Source organism: Anomaloglossus baeobatrachus, chromosome 1 (genome assembly GCF_048569485.1).
Source record: "Anomaloglossus baeobatrachus isolate aAnoBae1 chromosome 1, aAnoBae1.hap1, whole genome shotgun sequence".
In the NCBI taxonomy this organism is placed as follows: domain Eukaryota; kingdom Metazoa; phylum Chordata; class Amphibia; order Anura; family Aromobatidae; genus Anomaloglossus; species Anomaloglossus baeobatrachus.
Genome location: NC_134353.1, coordinates 898498128 through 898520125, shown reverse-complemented (window position 1 = coordinate 898520125; position 21998 = coordinate 898498128). Strand labels below are relative to the sequence as shown.

Sequence of the window (21998 nt, the reverse complement as noted above, 5' to 3'; positions counted from 1 at the left end):
CAAAGTACCAAATTGGAAGCTATAATTGTCAAAAATGTCTTGTGCTGAAGTATTTAAGATTTCCCCTCACAGGAACTAAGGTGCCTCTGCCAACTGCTGAAAAATAACTGACTAGAATGATCCCTCCCTCCTCCAACTTCCGAAAAAAAACTGAGGCAAGCATCCAGGATAGCAGAGCGGTGCCTGAAGAAAATACACTCCCAGGAAAACTTTACCACATTCAAGCTGTTTTCACATGTAAATTGGCCCTGACCTCTATTAAACAGGAAAACTTCACAACTCTCAAATCTTCTCTACCCCACAGAATTATTTAATACTTTTATTTCCTTAGTTGGTGTCCCAATGGCTTCTCCCAATTCTCTCGATTCAGCAGAAGATTTTGCCTCATCTTTCAAAAACAATTTTGTGCACATTGGAAAAGGTTTTAACATACAAATCTCCACAACCCTTCTCCATAACAGCACCATAAGTTTCTTCCCCGCCAACCCCCCCCAAAAAAAGAAGCTTCCTCACTTTCTCACCAAATCACACCTGTGCATTCGACCCAATCCCATCCCACCTCACCTCATCCCCAACATCACCAACCCTCATATCCAAGCACTATCATTAACCACTAGTGTTTTCCCTTCCTCTTTCAAACACAAAACCATCACACCCATTGTCAAGAAGCCATCCCTTAACCCAACGTCTAAGGGGTACTTTGCACACTACAACATTGCAGGTGCGATGTCGGTGGGGTCATGTCGAAAGTGACGCACTTCCTGCGTCGCTCTCGACATTGTAGTGTGTAAATCCTAGATGATACGATTAACGAGCGCAAAAGCGTCGTAATCGTGTCATCGGTGTAGCGTCGGCGAATTCCATAATTACGCTGACACAACGGTCCGATGTTGTTCCTCGCTCCTGCGGCAGCACACATCGCTGTGTGTGAAGTCGCAAGAGCGAGGAACATCTCCTACCTGCGTCACCGCGGCTCCCGTCGGCTATGCAGAAGGAAGGCGGTGGGCGGGATGTTTACATCCCGTTCATCTCCGCCCCTCCGCTACTATTGGCCACCTGCCGTGTGACGTCGCAGTGACGCCGCACGACCCGCCCCCTTAATAAGGAGGCGGTTCGCCGGCCACAGCGACGTCGCACGGCAAGTGAGTGCATGTGAAGCTGCCGTAGCGATAATATTCGCTACGGCAGCTATCACAATGATATCGCAGCTGCGACGGGGACTATTGCGCTCGGCATCGCAGCATCGGCTTGCGATGTCGTAGTGTGCAAAGTACCCCTTAGTCCAGCTACAGCCCCATATCACTAATCCCATTAACCTCAAAAATCCTTGACCTACATGTCCACATTAAACTTTCCTCCAACTCTCATCTAAACCCCTTTTTGACCAACTACAATCCAGTTTCCATCTCCAACTTCTCTAACTAAAGTTACCAATGACTTAATAAAAGCTAAAACTATTAGACAATATGCCGACCTACTACTGCTCATTGACCTGTACTCTGATTTTGACACAGATGACCACTTCCCCTTAGTACAGGTCCTCTCTTCCTTTCACATCACAGACCTTGCCCTCCACTGGATATCTTCATACTTCACAAACCACACAGTTAGCATCTCCCATTTTCACAGTACCTCCTCATCTGTTGGTGTCCCTCAAGGCTCTGCCCTTGGACCTCTTCTGTATGTATAAGTTTGGCTTGGGACAACTCAAAGTTCCATGGCTTCCAGTACCATGTATACATTGATGATACTTAGATTTACCATTCTGGCTCATGTCACCTCTCTGCTGTCCAGAATCCCAGAATGTCCATCAGCTTTATGCTCCTTCTCCATCCTAAAGCTCAATGTGGACAAAACCAAACCTATCATCTTTCCTTCATCTCACTCAACCTCCCTTAACCAGATTTACCTATCACATTAAATGACGCTTTCCTCTGTCTCACAAGTCTACTGTCTCAGTGTAACCCTTGCCTCAGCTATTTCCTTCAGACCACATGTCCAAGCCCTTACTGCCTTCTCCGACTCGGAAATATTTTTAGAATTTGTCCTTTCTTTAACCCTCAATCTAGATTGAACTAATATGTTAGTCCATGCCCTCATCATCTCTACCCTCGACTACTGAAACATCCTCCTCTGTGGTCTTCCAACTAACACTCCCACACCTCTCCATATTGTCTTTACCTTTCCTACCTAATTAATCCACCTCTTTCCTTGCTACTCCTTCGTCTCTACCCTCTGACAATCTCTTCACTGCTTTCCAATTACCTAAACATCTTTGACCTATTCTCCAGAATATGTCTCCCTCTTACATCTCTGATCTAATCTCCCGATACCTCCCTACACCTATTCTCGGTCCTCACAAGAACTCCTTATTTCTTTATTTCCCCTTTGTACGTTCCTCACACTACAATCTGCCTGTTTTTCTCGAGCATCCCAATCCCCTTGAATTCACTAGCACAGCATATCAGATTATCTTCTGTGAGTGAAACCTTGGGATGTTAGCTGAAAACTCTCTTCAAAAAAGCCTACAGTCTACAACAACCCACTGCCACGTCACTACCACCGGTGCTGCTGCCACCCAAGAACCACGCTCTCCTTCCCCAATATTTTGTGGACTGTAAGCCCATGAGGATTGGGTTCTCTCCCAATCTGTACCAGTCTGTAACTGTTAGGTTATATTTATTGTATGTTTTGTATCTTTTATATACTATATGTATTTATAAGTATATGAACCCTTTTCACATGTCCAAAACCCTGGAAATAATAGACTCATCCTGTCCATCAGACGGTCATATAGAGAATTGTGATTTGTCACTCTACACAACAGTTTTCCACTGAGTGTAGTATTGGTGTGCCTTACACCACAGTTTTCCACTGAGTGTAGTATTGGTGTGCCTTACACCACAGTTTTCCACTGAGTGTAGTATTGGTGTGCCTTACACCACCTCATTCGAGGCTTGTGCTTAGTGATGTAAGGCTTGCATGCAGCTGTAGTGTTCATCACTTACATGAGTTGCTCAGCAGGATGAGTAACCAGATCTACCGTACTTACCTTCATGGTTATACAGGTGATTAAACCAGAATTCAAGTGAACGAATACTGAAAAAAAACAAACGAAGATCTTGTTAGGACCTGAAGGAGAGCAGCAGCTCCAGTACATGTGAAAGGGTCCACAGCAGAACTAGGGACTTACTTGAGAAGACCGAAAATGAAGGCGTTGAAGCGTAGGTTGTGATTTGACAACTCGGAGTACTGGTTCACTTTTTGGCACAGAGTGTGCAGCAGTTTGGTGGAAGGACCTGAAGAAGATATGTGGATGAGTGACCGCTCCAATACTCCATATTTACATATTTAACATTCAATTTTAAAAATGTGACGGTGTCTTTTTTAAAATTTAGCTTCTCCACCTAAATTAATTTATTTTTACTAATCTATTACCTGTGGACAATCCCTACTTGTTAGAAGGGTCTCTTGACCGTAAGCAGATCACAAAGTGTGCCTCAACTTTAAGAAACCTGGCAGTAGGTCTTCAACTTCATTGCAGTGCCCTCATAGGTAAATGAGGGTATTACACCCTGTCCTTTTAATTTGGGGAGTTTTCTGTAAGACAGAACAGGACAAGTCCTGCAACGCCAAAGAGGATCTATGTAACCACTTACTACTCAGTCAAGAGAGGACCCTCTACTATCTCAGAATTCTCCATATAGGTATCTGAAAATGCTATTCCTAAACTGGACAACCTCTTAAACTCCTTCCCCCTCCATGATGTAAATATTAGTCATGGGATGGTTGTGGGCGAGATTGCATAGTGCAAATGAATTGCCATTGCAACCAGGAACCTGCTGAAGACCCATTGCTGCCATCTTGGTGCTCCCTTCATATGAGATTGTGATATTCCTTATTTTTTCTAATACTGAAGTATCGCAGGTTCAAGTTAAAAAAAAAGTGAAAATTAATAAAAAAAAAAATATTAATTGTCAAAAGTGAAAATAAAAATAAAGAGAGACAGAGAGAGAGAGAGAGAGACAGACAGAGATAGATAGACAGACACACAGAGAGAAGGATAGAGAAAAACATAGACTTAGATGGAAAGAGAGAGACAGAGAGGGACAGAGAGAGAGATGGATAGAGAGAGACAGAGATAGAAAGAGACAGACAGAGAGATGGATAGAGAGACAGAGAGAGAAGAGACAGAGAAAGATACAAAGAGAGAGGCAGACCGAGACAAAGAGACAGATAGAGAGAGGGAGACAGGGAGAGAGACAGAGAGAGACGGATAGAGAGAGACCGAGAGACAGAGAGGGAAGAATAGAGAAAAACATAGAGACTTAGATGGATAGAGAGAGACAGAGAGAGAGACAGAGAGATGGATAGAGACAGAGAGACATCGATAGAGACAGACAGAAAGAGAAGAGACAGAGAAAGAGACAGAACAGAGAGAGAGGCAGACCGAGACAGAGAGACAGATGGAGAGAGAAAGAGAGAAATGGATAGACAAACAGAGAGATAGACAGAGAGAGGCAGACAAGGAGTGAGACAGAGAGAAACAGAGACAGAGACACAGAGAGAGATAGGCATACAGGGAGAGAGACAGACAGAGTGAATAGACAGACAAAGAAGGTGACAGACAGACAGAGAGGGTGACAGACAGACAGAGAGGGTGACAGACAGACAGAGAAGGTGACAGACAGACAGAGAGGGTGACAGACAGACAGACAGAGAGGGTGACAGACAGACAGAGAGGGTGACAGACAGACAGGAAGGGAGAGTGAGAGCGAGGGAGAGAGACAGAGAAAAACGTATTTACTATCCGAGGCAATGCCGGGGTCTACAGCCAGTATATAAAAAAAACTAAATCCAAAAATTGTCTAAGATGGGGACTGATATGACAGGACAGCTGGTAAATTAGTTTTGCGCTTTTTTTTTTTCGATACAGATATAATCTAATGTGGAGTCCTATCTGATGGTCTGTTTGCTGAGGATAAAATGAAGTCTCTTAGCACGGCCGTCCTCCGACTACGCGGTTATTTAGTACTGGTGATGACCATACCTAATTGTGTGGATGCCTCCACCACGGTCCATGGCATGTTTCTTCTCTGTCCAATAATAACATCCAACACACAAGGCTTCAACCCATCACTCAGGATGTCCCTGATGGCCGGACACAGGTACTTCAGGATCAGATGTCCAATGTTGGGGCTTACGGAGCTGTTTCCCAGTTTGGCCTGTCAAAATGCATAGAAAAATATTCTTACATTGAAATTATAGGTAGCCTTTCAGCACGTTTTTACATATGAAAATAGCAGAATGGCTGTATCGACGCTTGTCCCCCCGCTCCAAAACAATGGTTATCCTTTTTGTAGCGATCCGATGTGCCAGTCATGAGAAATCTAGTGTGGAAGACATATGCAAATTAGGATGGGGGCATGTCACTGCGCTGGGAGGAGGCAGTATAAACTCACTGACACATCCCCGATGTACTTCCCGCCTGATTTGCATAGGACTTCTACACTACATTTTTATTGGGGGCAAGCACCTCTACAGTCATAGCACTACCTCCATATGTAAAAACATGCCCTTTAAATTTTAAAATATTAAAAGGTAACTAAATTTAAGGAAATAAACTATACAATCAACCATAAAAATGTTCTCTCGGATGTCTCAGGAGCAAATAAAGAGTGCCTGAGGATCTGAAGATAATTCCCAACAAAGTAGAGGTTATACAAGGCTCCGCGTATATATTATATATACACACACATATATACAAATATATATACACACACACAAATATGTGACGCCCTGGCCTATCAGGTCGTCACAGGGAATTGTGCAATCTGCCCTTATGTGCAATATCCACCTCCTCCTTGGTTACGGGTCCCTAACCAGATGGTGTTGCCAAAACCAGCAAATCAAAATCCTAGGAACACTCTGCACCACACCCACCAGACACACCAGTGGACGGCCTGAGTGAAATAGGGTCGTCCACTTGGGGGGTTGGTTAAGGGGAGGTCAGGAGTGTCAGGAGTCAGTCAGTTAGTGAAAGTCAGTGAAAGTGAGAGGAGGTCAGGAGCTGGGCTCCGTGAAGTACTAGGTAGCAGACGTTGGTCTGGGCCTGGTAGGAGCTGGACCCCCGGTCGCAGGGGATCATGACAAGGGGCATGGCATTGTCGTGGAGGACAGCCAGCGGCCTTGTACCATCACCGGGCTGAGACCAGGGCACGACGGGTACGTGGACCCTAGGTCAGGGAGTAGCTTCAGGCAACCTGACATTTTACCCGACGAGAACGGAGCCTTCAAGATTCGCTCTTCACCCGCTCCAAAATCGGGGTACTAGCGCAACGAGACGGATAGGACTTTCCACAAATATGGTCCAAGAAATCCCAAGCGTGAACCCTGAGAGCAAGCTCACCCAGTTAGCCATACTGGGGAGCGGGACCCGACTAGTTTCAGGCTACAGGGACCAACCAGAGAGAAACAAGGTGCCAAGTGAAAGGTCACAGATCAACAGGCAACTCTAACGGCAATGGGACCCAGGCGTGCTCCCCCTCAGCGGCAGCGGTGTCCAGAACTTTGGTTTACTACAGTTGTCGGTGTCAGCGTTATTGGACTGAGTGAGTACGGAAGTGACCCTTACCTCCCCAACGGCATCTCCCTGTCATCATCACCGAGCCCCGGGGCATTCCCCTCTACCCATGGAGGGGTTAAACACCTGGCTGCCCACTCCATAGCCCCTGGGTACTCCCAGCTGCAGAGGTGGTACTCCACCTTACCACACACCAAGGGTGGCGTCACAAACTATTCCATACAACACTCCCCTGTAAATACCCCCTTTTTCTATTCGAGTGGCCGCGAGACCCTCGGGTCCGGACGCCCCTCGAGCCACCACGGATCCGGATCAGAGCAGCCCGGCTGCTGACACGGGGACGGTACATATATACACACATACAAATATATATACACTGATGATACAAGTATACTTTGTCATCCCTGTCTGTAAAGCGGAGGGTAGTGTATAATTTTGCATTAATTGGAGCATTCGGTGTGGCAGGGATTAGGCATATAACTATTTTGTACTCACATATTTGGTGTATGTATGCTCAGTATACTGTATATAATCAATTATAACTGACAGCTGAAAGTATCAGCGATATTGGATTCGCAGGCACTGTAACCTTTACATTTCCCGTGGTTTGTATATGTAATTGCTGATCTATAGATAACAGTTAATCGATATCACAACATCTCATATAACTGACTGCAGCACTGTCAATAGGAACATGGACTCTCCCCAGTTTAGCTGTAACCTGATCAATCGCTGAGAAATATTCTAAGATGAATCAATTAACTTTATCAGATAGTTTTCCCATCCAGAGAAACAATGCAAGCTATTTCTTTAAGAAGGATCATTAATGTATTTTTTATGTTTTCCACTAGGGGGCAGTATACAAAGCGAGCGATTCAAAAAAGGAAACTGTTATTTTATCAGTTTGGAATTTTTCACATGCCAAAAGCTTTTTTGCCAGTGTCCCCATGACAAAACTTAGTGTACTTTTGTTCAGTCAGTTCAGTGTTATCATAGGAACACTGGATCCAGTGACATAACTAGAGTCTGGTGGGCCCAGGTGCAAGATTTGGGCCTGGGCCCCCCTCTTGCATGTTATTCAGATGTGCGGGACTTTATAGTATTCTAAATCCTTTAAAAATATATATTTTTATATTCCCCCCCCCCTCCCATTATGTAGTAATACCTCCTTCTTGTAGTAATGCCCCCATCCTGGGCCATCCTTGGTATATATGTCCCCCATCCCGGAATATATGACCCCCATTCTGGGCTTATCCTGATATATCCTCATGTGTAGCACCATGGATTTAACAGTGCTATAAATATAATGATAATAATATGTCCCCATCCTAGTATATACGTCCCAAACCCTGGTATATATGCCCTCACCCGGGGCCCATCCCAGTATATATGGCCTCCATCTTGGCATACATGTTTCCATCCTGGTATACTGTAAATGGTTTCCATCCCGGTGTATATGTATATATATATATATATATATATATATATATATATATATATATATATATATATTATATTTATATATATCTCTTCCATTGTGGTATATATGTGCTAAATCCTGGCATATATCTCCCTCATCCTGCTCCCCCTTCCTGGGATATATGTCCTCAGCATGATATATATGCTTTCATCCTGAGCCCATCCTGGTAAATATGTCTCCCATCTTGGTATATATGTCCCCCAGCATGAGCCTAGGCCGGCCCCATCCTGGTATATATATATTATACACATCCCCCAGCCTAAACCTGGGCCCCACCCTGGTACATACATATATATTATACATATGTCCCCCAGCTTGAGCCTGGGTCCCATCCTGGTATTTATGTGTTATATATATGTCCCGCAGCCTTAGCCCCATCCTGATATATATATTATATATATATATATATATATAAATAAATAAAATGTCCCCAAGAATGGGCCTTTACTACATTAAAAAAACATCATATATTCACCTACTCCAGGGTCCTGGAAGCTTATAGATTAGCTATATCGGAACTCTGTGCATGCCAATATAGCTAACAGTAAAGACCGCATTACACGCTACAATTTATCTGACAATCTCATTAGCGATGTGACACGCCCAGATCGTTGTTACGATTTGATGAGATCGCACATATGTCGTTTATTAGCGGTCACACGTACACATCTCACCGACGACGCAACAGCAACCAGCGATATATTGTGTGCCCAAGGCGGTCGTGTGGATGTTGTTCGTCGTTGGCAGGTTGACAAAAGAGGGCAATATGTCTGCTGCGATCCAAACGACGAACAACGGGTCAAGGATCAACGATTTTCAACCTAATTGCGATCGTTCACACGTAGGTGTCACACGCAAAAACATTGCTAACTATGCCGGATGTGCATCACGGAAACTGTGACCCCGACGACATATCGTCAGATAAATCGTAGCGTGTAATGCCGCCTTAACAGTAGCTCAAGGTGGGCCCCCTCTGAGCACGGAGCGACCGCACCCTCTGCTCCCCCGGTAGTTACGCTACTGGCTGCAATGGATTTCAGCTGGATGTGCGCCCTTGGACGCACATCCAGCTGAAAGATGCACAGGGGTCGGAGGGCCCCTGTACCCCTGGGACCGGTCGCAGCCCCTGCAACCGAGGTCGTTATGCCCCTGACTGGATCTATTGGCAACCATCCAGATCTCTGGGAGAACTTGCAGCAGAACATCTGTGTTTGCCTCTAGCCCTTCACCCTTCTCCTCTATATAGAATCTTATAAGCACTAACTGTCATCTCTTATCTCAGTAATTGGAAAATCTGTCTTCCCTGAAGCTTTTACTCAAGAATTAAAGGGGTTTTCCCAAGAGCAAAGTTCATTTTCATCAATCGATCTTGGAATAATAATAATTTCCCCAATTGGATGTTTAAAAAAATCTTCCTGTGCTTAGATAGTCATATATATGTGTCCCTGCCGTGTACTGTGTAATGGCCATGTCTGACTGTACAGGAACATGGTCTGATCATACCACAGCTTTGGGGCAGGAGAGGAAGTAAAAAATTATATACACATTACAGCACGGGATTGAAAATTCCTTCTTTGAGGTCAAACATTTTTTAAAAACCGGCATGGAAATGTTTTACCTCACAGAAAGAATCAATTGTGATCTTGCATTGCGATGTCTTTATAATCTTTTGTGTCCTCCCCGCCGCAGGAGCTGTGGTATGATCAGACCATGTCCCTGTACAGTCAGACACGGCCATTACACAGTACACAGCAGGGACACACATATAAGGTTATCTCAGCACAGGAACATTGTTTTTAAACAAATCCAATTGTGAAACTTATTGTTATTCCACGATCTATTGATTAAAAAGAACTTTACAATTAACTTTGTTCGTGGGAAAACTCCTTTAAGATTGAAAAAAATCAATGCAGGAGGTGATAGAATCAGATTTCCCTGATAAGATATATTGCATAGTTGCTTATATTGATGTGTACTATTGATTTATGAAATAAAAATTAAAATGATGGTTACTCTTCAAATATTTATGTATGTGTAAAAGTTAAGATTGTGATTGATCTAGACCTAAATTCTCTACGAGGACAATGGATTTCCAGAAGTATCATTATGGAGACGAACATAAACGAAAACACGGGTTCTGGGCCTTCTCCAATGTTCTTTATTATAGAGTATTTAATCCTGCATGTGAGATTATTGTATAAGGATCAGATATTTTTGCTATAGTGCTATAGTGCCCAACCTTCACTCCTGGGTCCCGGCTTGTTCCAAAGTGAGCCACAACCAGGTCTACTGCCGTGTTCACAGCCTTCACCAGCCCTGGGGAAAAAAAGTGTAAAATAGTGACAAGTTATTTCTAAAATGCCTGTATCATTAAAGTGTTATTGCCATCTTCAAGATCCTAATAGGTATAATAATATTAGCAAATACCTCTAATTAGAAATGTAGTATAGTACTCCTGATTAGCTGTCACTTACCTCATGTGCAGGGCATTGCAGTAGCTTAGGTATCCAAAGTGACGGCCATGCATGCATTATAGTAGCTTAGGTATCCAAAGTTACAGCAGCGCATATAGGGACAGTTAGTTGCTAGTGTTTTAGCCATGGATACCTAAGCTGCAATGCCCTGCACATGAGGTAAATGACAAAACTCATCAGGAAAACTATACTACATTTCTAATTGGAGGGATTTGCTAATATTCTTACGTCTACTACATATACAGATAGGATCTTGGAGATGAGAATGCCCTTTTAATATCAACTGTGATTATGGGAATTTGTACTGTAGAATCAGCAATGCGCCCCCTGGAAAAAAAGACGGACACATTCTGGATTATTTTTTCTCCATATCAGAGGAGTATGATCTCCACTAGTGCAAATGGGTTGGGGCGCCAAGACCTCCTGTCCCAAGTGGTAGGATTGGGATGGGGTCAAGCAGCAGCCGAAAGGGGCCTAATTTTTATACTCCTTATAGGTGTCCCCTACATATACCAATGATCTTACCTCTCTTCTGTATGAGGTCTATCGACACAGATTCAATGCTGCTGTCTGGGGACAGACAGAACTCCGCCGGGGGGCGCTCCGTCACTGAGAAGTAGTCTGGGAAAAAGTCACTAGAGATCAAAGCTGAAGGTTTACCTGCAAAAGGGGAAAAAAACATGTATTTTTAGAAAAAAAAAAAGTGAAATAGGCTAACAGCGAGGAGAATCAGACAGTCGAGGCGTTAATTCAAAATGGCATAATAATGATAGATGGAGGAACAGATGGGAAATAATGTGACATCAACATAATAGACATCTCGGGGATCTGACATGTTCTCCCTCCATATTGCTCGATGTTCAATCATTCATCCAAACCGGATAATACCGTTAGATTCCATTCATTTATTATTAGATCAGTATCTGAATATGAAACATAATTTTGTAATTCTACAAATTGTACAAAACAATTGTTCTAATTTAAAACTCACTATATAATACACTGATGTATTCATTCCTTCCTTCATTCATTCATTCACTCATTGACACCATGTTGTATTCTAGGTATTAATTCCTTACCTTTTCTCCCTTCATATCTGTCCTTCTTAGATCTATTTATACAAATCATTAAAGGGAAGCTGTCACCAGATTTTGGCGCTATAAACCAAAACTAGCCCCTTAAGCAGCACCTGTGCTGCATTATATAAAGGTGCATGTTGTCCCCCTGAGTCCCCCTATAGACCCCACAAATACCTTTATAAAATCTCCTGCTATGCATGCTAATCCTTGGATCCGGTCCCATGAGCATCCTATTTCTCGACTTCTGTCCTTCCTTTCAGCACTGATCGCCATCCTCCTTTGATGATTGACGTGGATGACTCCTAAGGCGCCATCCACGTAGATGGGAAAAAGCTTGCGCCTGCGCAGAGACATTGCCAGCTCGCGCAGGCGCACTTCACTCTGCCCTATTGCGGGCAGAGTTGAAAACATAGGTGCACAAGAAGGGGCGGGGCCTCAGCCAAAAAAGTCGATACCAGGAAGCAACATTTTTCTGTTGGCTGAGGCCCCGCCCCTTCTAGTGACATGGGTATGACCAAGTCAAAATTTAAATCTATGGTATAATACTTATGCTAATTCTAACAGGGGGAGGGGATAACTATGAATACCCCCCAGATATTATCTGATCCTCAGCTGCTGTCACTCAAGAAGCTGATAATTTTATAAACTTTACTTTCTTCGATTTCAAAACCTAAACATCCGAGCTGACACCTAAATGTATGTATAGACTCAGCCTGATAGTGCCAGTATAGCACTGGCTTTAGGTTATATAGGAAAATCCTGGTGACTGGTTCCCTTTAAACACATTCATTTTGATATTGATTTATTCATTCATTCATTCATCCATTCATTTTCAGATGTCTCTTCACATGTTCATTCTATCATTCACTTCTTCATTGATTTATGGTTTCATAATTATTAACCCAGTCTTATACCACCCATTTTATGTCCTTCACACACTCATATTAATCAGCAGGATTCGCTTCCCACCGTTGAGGCGTAAATGGTTTCCACTGATACTGCTTGGAAAGTCGAAGAAATGGTTCCTTCTCACTATCTTCGTTTCCTGCCTTCTGTCAAGACTTCCAGACAGAACTGGTAGGCCATGAACTCGTTCAAGGCCCAATGGGTTCCGACGCCTATACTCCCTCCACTTCAGTGCTTGAGGGGACAGGTGATTGGCTACACAGTGGCCACAGACAAGCAGAGAGAAGGAGAGGAAAGAGAAGGAAAAGTGACCAGGGTTAGTGAAGAGGTAGAGGACACATGAAAAGAGCCGCAATCAAAATCCCAGTGTCCCCCATAGTGATTATTAGTGATAGTAGGAGAAGAATAAATAATATCTTGGCAGACAGATAAATCATGCAAGTGAGCTCCTATGGGATCCAACAAGACAGGGGGCTGAGGTCACATTGGCTCCATAACCCTCAACCTTGAGTGGTGAAAAATACTCTACACAAGGACCAAGCTAAACTTGATTCCAAAATAATATGGGAAGGAAGGGTAAAAATTAAGCTTAGTATGCCCTTGTGGACAAATATAATCTTAGGATGCCCTTGTGGACCAAAATCAGGAAAAAGGCCCCAGTGTGATATTTACTAGAAGGCCTTCTACTCTAAGATGCCCTCCTTTTACAATCCTACTCTAGAAGCCCAGGCATATGCTCTTTACTATGGTGGAAAACCTTGACAGAGAAAGACTGGATTCCAAGCTGACCATAACAAGGAGACAGTGCAGAATCAGTATTCATATTTTACATTTTTATCAATATTGCCACATAGAGGGCATACACAAGTGTCAAATACAGTCTCCATGTGTTCTTGTTCTTGATGATAACACATCCACACATCCTGCTCTAACAATTTAATGATAGCTTAAAGACTGAAATCAATTTCTTCAAGAATTAGTTGATTGTAAAAAGTTGTTGTTTTTTTTTAAAGTGGCCCTGCCACTTGCCATAAGTTTGTAATTTGTTTTTTTGTCAAGTGATGTAAATGCCACTGTTCTCCTGAATCTAGCTTTTATATTTCTCCTGCATTCTTGAGATATGGGACCCTATTTCCAGTATAAAAGTCTAATTCTTTCAGTCAACTAGGTGGGGTCCTCAAGACTACTCCCATAGAGTAGATCTTAGGATATCACCCTCTTGGCTAAAAGCACCAAATTTCTGTGTGGAGAAGAGGGTGCCATATCTCAGGATCTGAGAAGAACTAGAAAAACGTCATTAAAAAGGTGGCATCTACACCAGGTTAAAAAAAAAAATATATACACAATTTATGGCAAGTGACAGGTCCTTCTGAAAGCCTACAATTTCAAAAATTACTATTTAAGATTGTTCCTTCTAAATACAGCCTGATTCTGTGCATTAGACTTAACATCAGGAATAGTCAGGAGCCAAAAAGTAATCCACATAATTTTCATACCATTTACAGGTCTGGATATCATGATATTTTCAGGGACTCGTTTTGGTTTGTCCTCTTCATTTTGGCTAGGCTGGGTAGTCTCATGGAGAACTGTGTTCAGAAGTGGCAGAGAATTAATGGGTGGAAGTCCGTGCTTTGAGACTTGTGTGCTTGGTTCCTTGAGTGGTTCCCTTTTGACAAGTGGCCTTTGAGTGTCTATCTTGGGAGACCCATCATATTTCCGAGTGGGTTTGGCAGCTCCAGGTAATGTGGTGCCTCGGACCTGTGTGGCTCTTAAAGGCAGAAGATTGGCTGATGCTGGACAGGAACGACTTCGAGGTGGTTGGTTCTCCTTGGCTTTTTCTGGAGACGGAGAACTGGAGGAACCAGAGTCCATACTTTGAAAGAACGTGGCGTTACTCCGGATTGGAGAATAACTGCCCAGTGGAGATGGTCTAGTTGTTTCTGGTGCTTGCTTAGCATTCTGTTCATCTCCGATGGTCGTCAGTCCATCCAGAGAAAGTTTTCCAGGCACATTGATCATTCTGTGGCCACCATTGACCTCCATCTGCCCTGCCAGAGTGCCTGGTGCTGAGGACTGGGATTCTGACACACTATGTTGACTGGATGATCTATTGCTGGACAGTCCGTACAGTTGGGACAGGCTGGAGGTGAAGTGACTGTGCAGGGGGCGAGTTTTAGGTTTGCTAAAATGATGCTGGAACACAAATGGTTGTATCGGTAAGGTGGTTGGACGCTGATCTTTGCTGTAGCGGAAAACTGGCTTGGCTTCTGCTCCCATACCTGTGTGACGACATGAGACAACAGTCTATAAGGTTATGTTGCAATAATACTATTAAATATTATTATGAATTTCAACTGCTTTCCTCTCTGCAACCTACCCCCTCTCCTGTGTAATCCTTTACACCAGGGTTCTGCAACCTCAGGTCATGATGGGACTTGTAATTTTATAACATTTGAAGAGCCACAATATGCAGAATAGTGCTATTTTCTACACTAGGGCCATCACAAGGGCAATAAATTCAGGGTTTACACCAGTAGACAGCCCTGGGCCTCACCTGCAGTAGCATAACTCAACGCTCATGGGTCCCAATGCAGAAGCTCCAACAGCACCCCCAATTACTGTGAGCCTTTAATAGAAATGGTCTTTTTATATAGGACAAAGGAACTTTTTTTTCCGTTAGGGCCCAGGACCCAAGTGCAACTGCAGCCCAAAAACCTATTGTGGTTACGCCCCTGCTCACCAGTATTAACTGTGATTGGTGGAGCAGTCGTAACAAGAGGCTGCAGTGTGCTGTATCACCAACCAGAGAGCAGGAAGCAGACAGTGTACACCTCTGAGGAGCCCGCTGCAGGCAGTCCCATACCTTGAGAAAAGACCTTTACACAGAAGTGCGAGCAGCTGCAGGAAATGAGCTATCACTCTGCTTCTTAGATATTTTAGGAAACTTGAGGATTAAATTTAACTAAAGTGGAGCACATATCCATGGGTCAGGCAGAAATGTCACCATAGCAGTAAAATGCAATATGTTTTATTCTATGTGCAGCCTTAGGTCCCAATGAAGGGCATTCTTACATGGTGACCTGTGTATGAATGAGTACCTGTACGCGATGACGCGTGTATGACTGCGTCCCTGTACACGGTAACATGTGTATGAGTGCATCACTGTATGCAATCGCCTGTGTATAAGTGAGTCCATGTACGCGATGACCTGTGTAGGAGCACGTCCCTGTACGCGGTGACTTGTGTATGAGCGCGTCCCTGTACGCGGTGACCTGTGTATGAGCGCGTCCCTGTACGCGGTGACCTGTGTATGAGCGCCTGCCTGTACATGGTGACCTGTGTATGAGCGCGTCCCTGTACGTGGTGACCTGTGTATGAGCGCGTCCCTGTATGCGGTGACCTGTGTATGAGCGCGTCCCTGTATGCGGTGACCTGTGTATGAGCACGTCCCTGTACGCGGTGACTTGTGTATGAGCGCGTCCCTGTACGCGGTGACCTGTGTATGAGCGCGTCCCTGTACGCGGTGACCTGTGTATGAGCGCGTCCCTGTACGCGGTGACCTGTGTATGAGCGCTTCCCTGTACGCGGTGACCTGTGTATGAGCGCTTCCCTGTACACGGTGACCTGTGTATGAGCGTGTCCCTGTACGCGGTGACCTGTGTATGAGCGCGTCCCTGTACGTGGTGACCTGTGTATGAGCGCTTCCCTGTACGCGGTGACCTGTGTATGAGCGCTTCCCTGTACGCGGTGACCTGTGTATGACTGGGTCACTGTACGCGGTGACCTGTGTATGAGGGCGTCCCTGTATGCGGTGACCTGTGTATGAGCGCTTCCCTGTACGCGGTGACCTGTGTATGACTGGGTCACTGTACGCGGTGACCTGTGTATGAGGGCGTCCCTGTATGCGGTGACCTGTGTATGAGCGTGTCCCTGTACGCGGTGACCTGTGTATGAGCGCGTCCCTGTACTACGCGGTGACCTGTGTATGAGCGCTTTCCTGTACGCGGTGACCTGTGTATGACTGGGTCACTGTACGCGGTGACCTGTGTATGAGGGCGTCCCTGTGTGCGGTGACCTGTGTATGAGCGCGTCACTGTACACGATAACCTGTGTATGAGCATGTCCCTGTATGCGGTGATCACGGGATTGCCATCTCGTGGGTTAGTCTGCATTGGTATAACTCGCCACAGCCATTTTTATTGGTTCCAGATAAAAAACAAAACAAAATACATGGAACAAAAAATAAACCCTAGACCATCTGGCCACTAACTGAACAGTCCAAATCCTGACTCCTCAATGCTGGGCCTAGCACTTGGCTCCTAACCAAACAATTGCTTTACTCACAGCCAATTTCCCAGGAGCAGACAGAGACACATCATCTTGTGGACTTTTTTCAGCCCTTTTATACCAGACCTGAGTATTGCCGGTGATTAGTTAAAGTCATCACCAACACCTGCACAGGCTCAATTCAGCAGGAAAAATGAACAATTCTCTGCTGCCAAACTACCTGGATGGATTATTTACTCAGTATTAGGTCTCATTCACATGTCCGTGTTGCACGCATAGCTCCCAACCGTTCCTATAAAACTACTATAAAGTAATGAAAAAAAATAACAAAAATATAATGTAAAAAAAAAAAAAATTCATTCCTTCTTGGGTCTCAAATCAACAATTTTTGAAACACTTGAACAGGAGCCCTAGCTGTTGAGCCACAGACTCTACTGACATCATAGGGAGAATTTTCAATAGTTGAAGCTATAGTGCAACCTCTGGTCAGTTACCGTATATAGGTACATAGAGACCCATTGTACAGTATATGTACTGTATTCTAGAGGGAGAATCCAAGAGATTTTTTTTATTCTAATAAAATTACTAAAAATAAGAAAAAAATTACAATAATTTAATTTTTGTGCGCTTTTTAAAAGTATAATAAACATCACAAATCAGCAAATAACATGGACATATTTGGTGTCCCTGTAATAGTAACACAGTGATCAGATAATTATTTATGGGGATCGGTAAATGGTGTAAAAACATTGCTTGATTGACTATTTTTCTATATTAAACCCATAAAAAAATGTAATAAAATGTAACGCTGAGGCCATGTTACCATGTAGCGTAAATGCTTCATTTTTTCTACAGGTGTCCACAACATGCAATGTAAGGCCGGAGTCACACTTGCGAGTGCCTCGCGTGTAACTCGCGCGAGTCTCTCATTGAGTCACCCAGCATGGACTCACACTCTCCTGACAGGAGCGTCTCAACTGCATAGAAATACATGCAACCGACCCGCTCCTGTCAGGAGAGTGCGAGTCCGTGCCAGGTGATTCAATGAGAGACTCGCGCGAGTTACACGCGAGGCACTCACAAGTGTGACTCTGGCCTAATACTAATAATTGAGTGTTTGCTGTGTTTTTTAAGCATTTTCCCCAATATTTGATACATGTTTGTTGCTGATGTGAATCCAGAGAAAGTTCTGGCTTCTACATCTATGAATGAATATGAATGAATGAATAGTTCGGGGCATCTGCTGAATGTCCCTCAATGCCAAATGGGTGTGGCTAGGGGCGTGGTAAAAATGTGCACATTTTCATTCAACCAACTGGACATATAGCACAGAACTTCATTGTAGGAGTTTGCTTTTCCTCCTCTGACAATGGCCAACCAAAACATGGCTGGACCCATAGAGTAATTCTGTGGTACACACTCAGTTGTTAAAGAGGCTAACGTGCACTTATATTACCAGGGAGAACAAAGGAGCACAGAAGAAAAGTAAAAAGTATTCCGGAATCAGTGGAGCATCAGCTCACAGAGGAGGTACTCAGTTTAAAATTAAAAAAATCCAGTGATAGGTTCTCTTTCCAGGATACGCTAGAGCGTTAGGTGTGATTTTTTTTTTTTTTTACGGCTTTACCGTCATCCAGTCGACTTTTATTGACAAAGTCAGGACTGTTGGAAAGTATAATCTAAGCTGATCATATTTTATATAGGCTGCTGAGCCTAGGTACCTAAAGCTGGCCAAACACATGAGATAGCTGTTGGCCAAAATGACTGCCACCTTTCATAACTCCAGCATACACATGACCTCTCAGCTCAGCTAGGGGTTCATGTATTCTCCATATGTAGAGAGGAAAAAGCCACTGCCAGACACCACTTGCAGTGGCTTTTCTCCCCTCGTTACAAAAAGTGTGTTGAACATTCAAGTGCTTGATCCTCCCCTCCTCCCATGAATGTTCAACAAATAATCCATGTGATCAGTCGAAATAGAGTCAGGAGTAGAGATGAGCGAACCAGAGGTTCGGTTTTGGTACTGAACACAGACTTTGCCCAAAAAAAAAAGAGTTTGGCTTCAGATGCTTTATGTTTGCTGATCACTGGAGCCAGCATCACTGTGCTCAGGTATGCTCGGTGCTCAGCCCAGTGCGAGCTGTTTGCAGTAATTGAACGGCTCACACTTGGTGTCAGGGGCGGCGTCAGCACCCGGCATACCCGGGCAAATGCCGGGGCCCTGGAGAGCTGGGGGGGCCACTCGGCCTCATCACTTCAGCTGCCCCAGGGCCCTGCCCACTCTCCTTCAGTTACAACATTACCGCACACATTTTCACCGCACACATCCCGACATTACCGCACACATCTTCACCGCACACATCCCGACATCACCGCACACATCCCGACATTACCGCCCACATTTTCACCGCACACATCCCGACATCACCGCACACATCCCGACATTATCGCACACATCCCGACATCACCGCACACATCTTCACCGCACACATCCCGACATCACCGCACACATCCCGACACTACCGCCCACATCTTCACCGCACACATCCCGACATTACCGCCCACATCTTCACCGCACACATCCCGACATTACCGCCCACATCTTCACCGCACACATCCCGACATTACCGCCCACATCTTCACCGCACACATCCCGACATTACCGCCCACATCTTCACCGCACACATCCCGACATTACCACCCACATCTTCACCGCACACAGCCCGACATCCCCGCACACATCCCGACACTACAGCCCTCATCATCACCGCACACACACCGGCACTACCGCACCCATCATCACCACACACACACACACCGGCATTACCTCAGTGACGTCCCCGCTGACAGCGCGATTCACTTCAGTTGCTACGTAGAGCTCACAGGAGCGGCGGTGTTCTACTGCAGCTCTTGTCAGCTTCATGTAGCAGAGCTGGATGCGGGACCTTGTGTGGATTACGCCGGACCTGGAGGGGTATTTGGGGATTTTAATAAAGTGGTGAAAGAGGGTGTTTTTTTTTGTCTTTTATTCCAAATAAAGGATTTTTTTGGGTGTATGTGTTTATTTACTTTCACTTACAGGTTAATCATGGAAGGTATCTGGGGGAGATGCCTGCCATGATTAACCTAGGACTTAGTGGCAGCTATGGGCTGCTGCCATTAACTCCTTATTACCTCTATTGCCACCGCACCAGGGCAATTCGGGATGAGCCGGGCAGAGTCCCGAGACTGTCGCATCTAATGGATGCTGCAATTCTGGGCGACTGCTGGCTGATATTTTTAGGCTGGGGGGCTCCCCATAATGTGGGGCTCCCCATCCTGAGAATACCAGCCTTCAGCCGTGTGGTTTTACCTTGGCTGCTATCAAAATTGGGGGGGACCGCATGCCGATTTTTAAAATTATAAATAATTTATAATATAGATAATATAGACCCGCCCACCGGCAGCTGTGATTGGTTGCAGTGAGACAGCTGTAACTCAGCGTGGGGGCAGGTCTGACTGCAACCAATTATAGGCGCCGGTGGGCTGGGGAAGCAGTGAATACGAGATTGAATAATGGGCTTTTTCAAAAGATGAAAAGCTGCCGGAGCAGTGTGTGTGTCTGTATGTATGCAGCAGAGCAGTGTGTGTCTGTATGTATGCAGCAGAGCTGTGTGTGTGTCTATGTATGCAGCAGAGCTGTCTGTATGTATGTATGCAGCAGAGCAGTATGTGTGTGTCTATGTATGTATGCAGCAGCAGTGTGTGTGTGTCTGTCCGTATGTATGCAGCAGAGCAGTGTATGTGTCTCTGTATGTATGCAGCAGAGCAGTGTGTGTCTGTATGCAGCAGAGCTGTGTGTGTCTGTCTGCATGCATGTAAGATGTGTATCTATGTATATCAGTGTATATGACTGTATAGATTTGTCTGTTTATATGTATTTTGTGAGTTTGTCTTTAAATATGTATATGTACGTATCTGTGTGTGTCTGCGTGTTTATGGGGCCCACTGGGACTTTTCCGCCTGGGGCCCACAAAAACCTGGAGCCGGCCCTGCTGGGTGTAACAGCAGCATGATCGGATGTAGTGTGCACAAACAAACAAAAAAATGGGAAAACCCCCGCTCACCATACCCCGGAAGTGACTTAAGGGTACTTAACACGCTGCAATATCTGTACCGATATCGCTAGCGAGTGTACCCGCCCCCGTCGGTTGTGCGTCACGGGCAAATCGCTGCCCGTGGCACACAACATCGCTAACACCCGTCACACGGACTTACTTTCCCTGCGACGTCGCTCTGGACGGTGAACCACCTCCTTTCTAAGGGGGTGGTTCGTGCAGCGTCACAGCGACGTCACACGGCAGCCGTCCAATAGCAGAGGAGGGGAGGAGATGAGCGGCCAGAACATCCCGCCCACCTCCTTCCTTCCTCATTGCCGGTGGACGCAGGTAAGGAGATGTTTGTCGATCCTGCGGTGTCACACACAGCGATTTTTGCTGCCACAGGAACGACGAACAACATCGTACCTGCAGCAGCAACAATATTTGGAAAAGGAGCAACGTGTCAACGAGCAACGATTTTTCACGTTTTTGCGCTCGTTGATCGTCGCTCCATGGTATCACAAGCTGTGATGTCGCTAATGGCCCCGGATGTGCGTCACTAACGACGTGACCCCAGCGATATATCGTTAGCGATGTCGCAGCTTGTAAAGCACCCTTTATTCATGGCTGGCTGCATATGGGCAGAGACCCAAACTGCCCCATTAGTGACTCCCACTGGGGTTCAGGTCAAGTCCGGTTCTCAAACCAAACTTTACACGGTGTGCAGAATTATTAGGCAAGTTGTATTTTAGAGGATTTTTTTATTATTGATCAACAACTATGTTCTCAATCAACCTAAGAGAATCACAAATATCAAAGCTTAATATTTTTGGAAGTTGGAGGGTTTTTTTTAGATTTGGCTATCTTAGGAGGATATCTGTGCAAGTAACTATTACTGTGCAGAATTATTAGGCAACTTAATAAAAACCAAATATATTCCCATCTCACTTATTTATTTTCACCAGGTAAACCAATATAACTGCAAAAGATTTAGAAATAAACATTTCTGACGTGCAAAAACAAACCCCCAAAAAATTAGTTGCCAATATAGCCACCTTTCTTACACTCAACAGCCTACCATCCATAGATTCTGTCAGTTGCTTGATCTGT

The 21998-nt window shown here is 44.7% G+C and overlaps 1 protein-coding gene across 4 annotated transcripts in view; it reads right to left on the bottom strand.

Annotated features, from left to right (window-relative positions):
• RUSC2 (RUN and SH3 domain containing 2) overlaps window positions 1-21998 on the bottom strand; it is a 101783-nt gene that overhangs the window by 18787 nt on the left and 60998 nt on the right. For 3 of the 4 annotated variants that reach the window (XM_075327065.1, XM_075327067.1, XM_075327066.1), the window contains exons 3-9: window positions 14019-14801; window positions 12586-12777; window positions 11063-11197; window positions 10303-10379; window positions 5051-5225; window positions 3194-3299; window positions 3053-3099 (exon numbers count right to left, since the gene is read on the bottom strand). In XM_075327065.1, the coding sequence (XP_075183180.1) occupies window positions 3053-3099; window positions 3194-3299; window positions 5051-5225; window positions 10303-10379; window positions 11063-11197; window positions 12586-12777; window positions 14019-14801 (1515 nt within the window). The remainder of the gene's footprint in view (window positions 1-3052; window positions 3100-3193; window positions 3300-5050; window positions 5226-10302; window positions 10380-11062; window positions 11198-12585; window positions 12778-14018; window positions 14802-21998) is intronic. The other variant, XM_075327068.1, reaches the window with a different exon arrangement.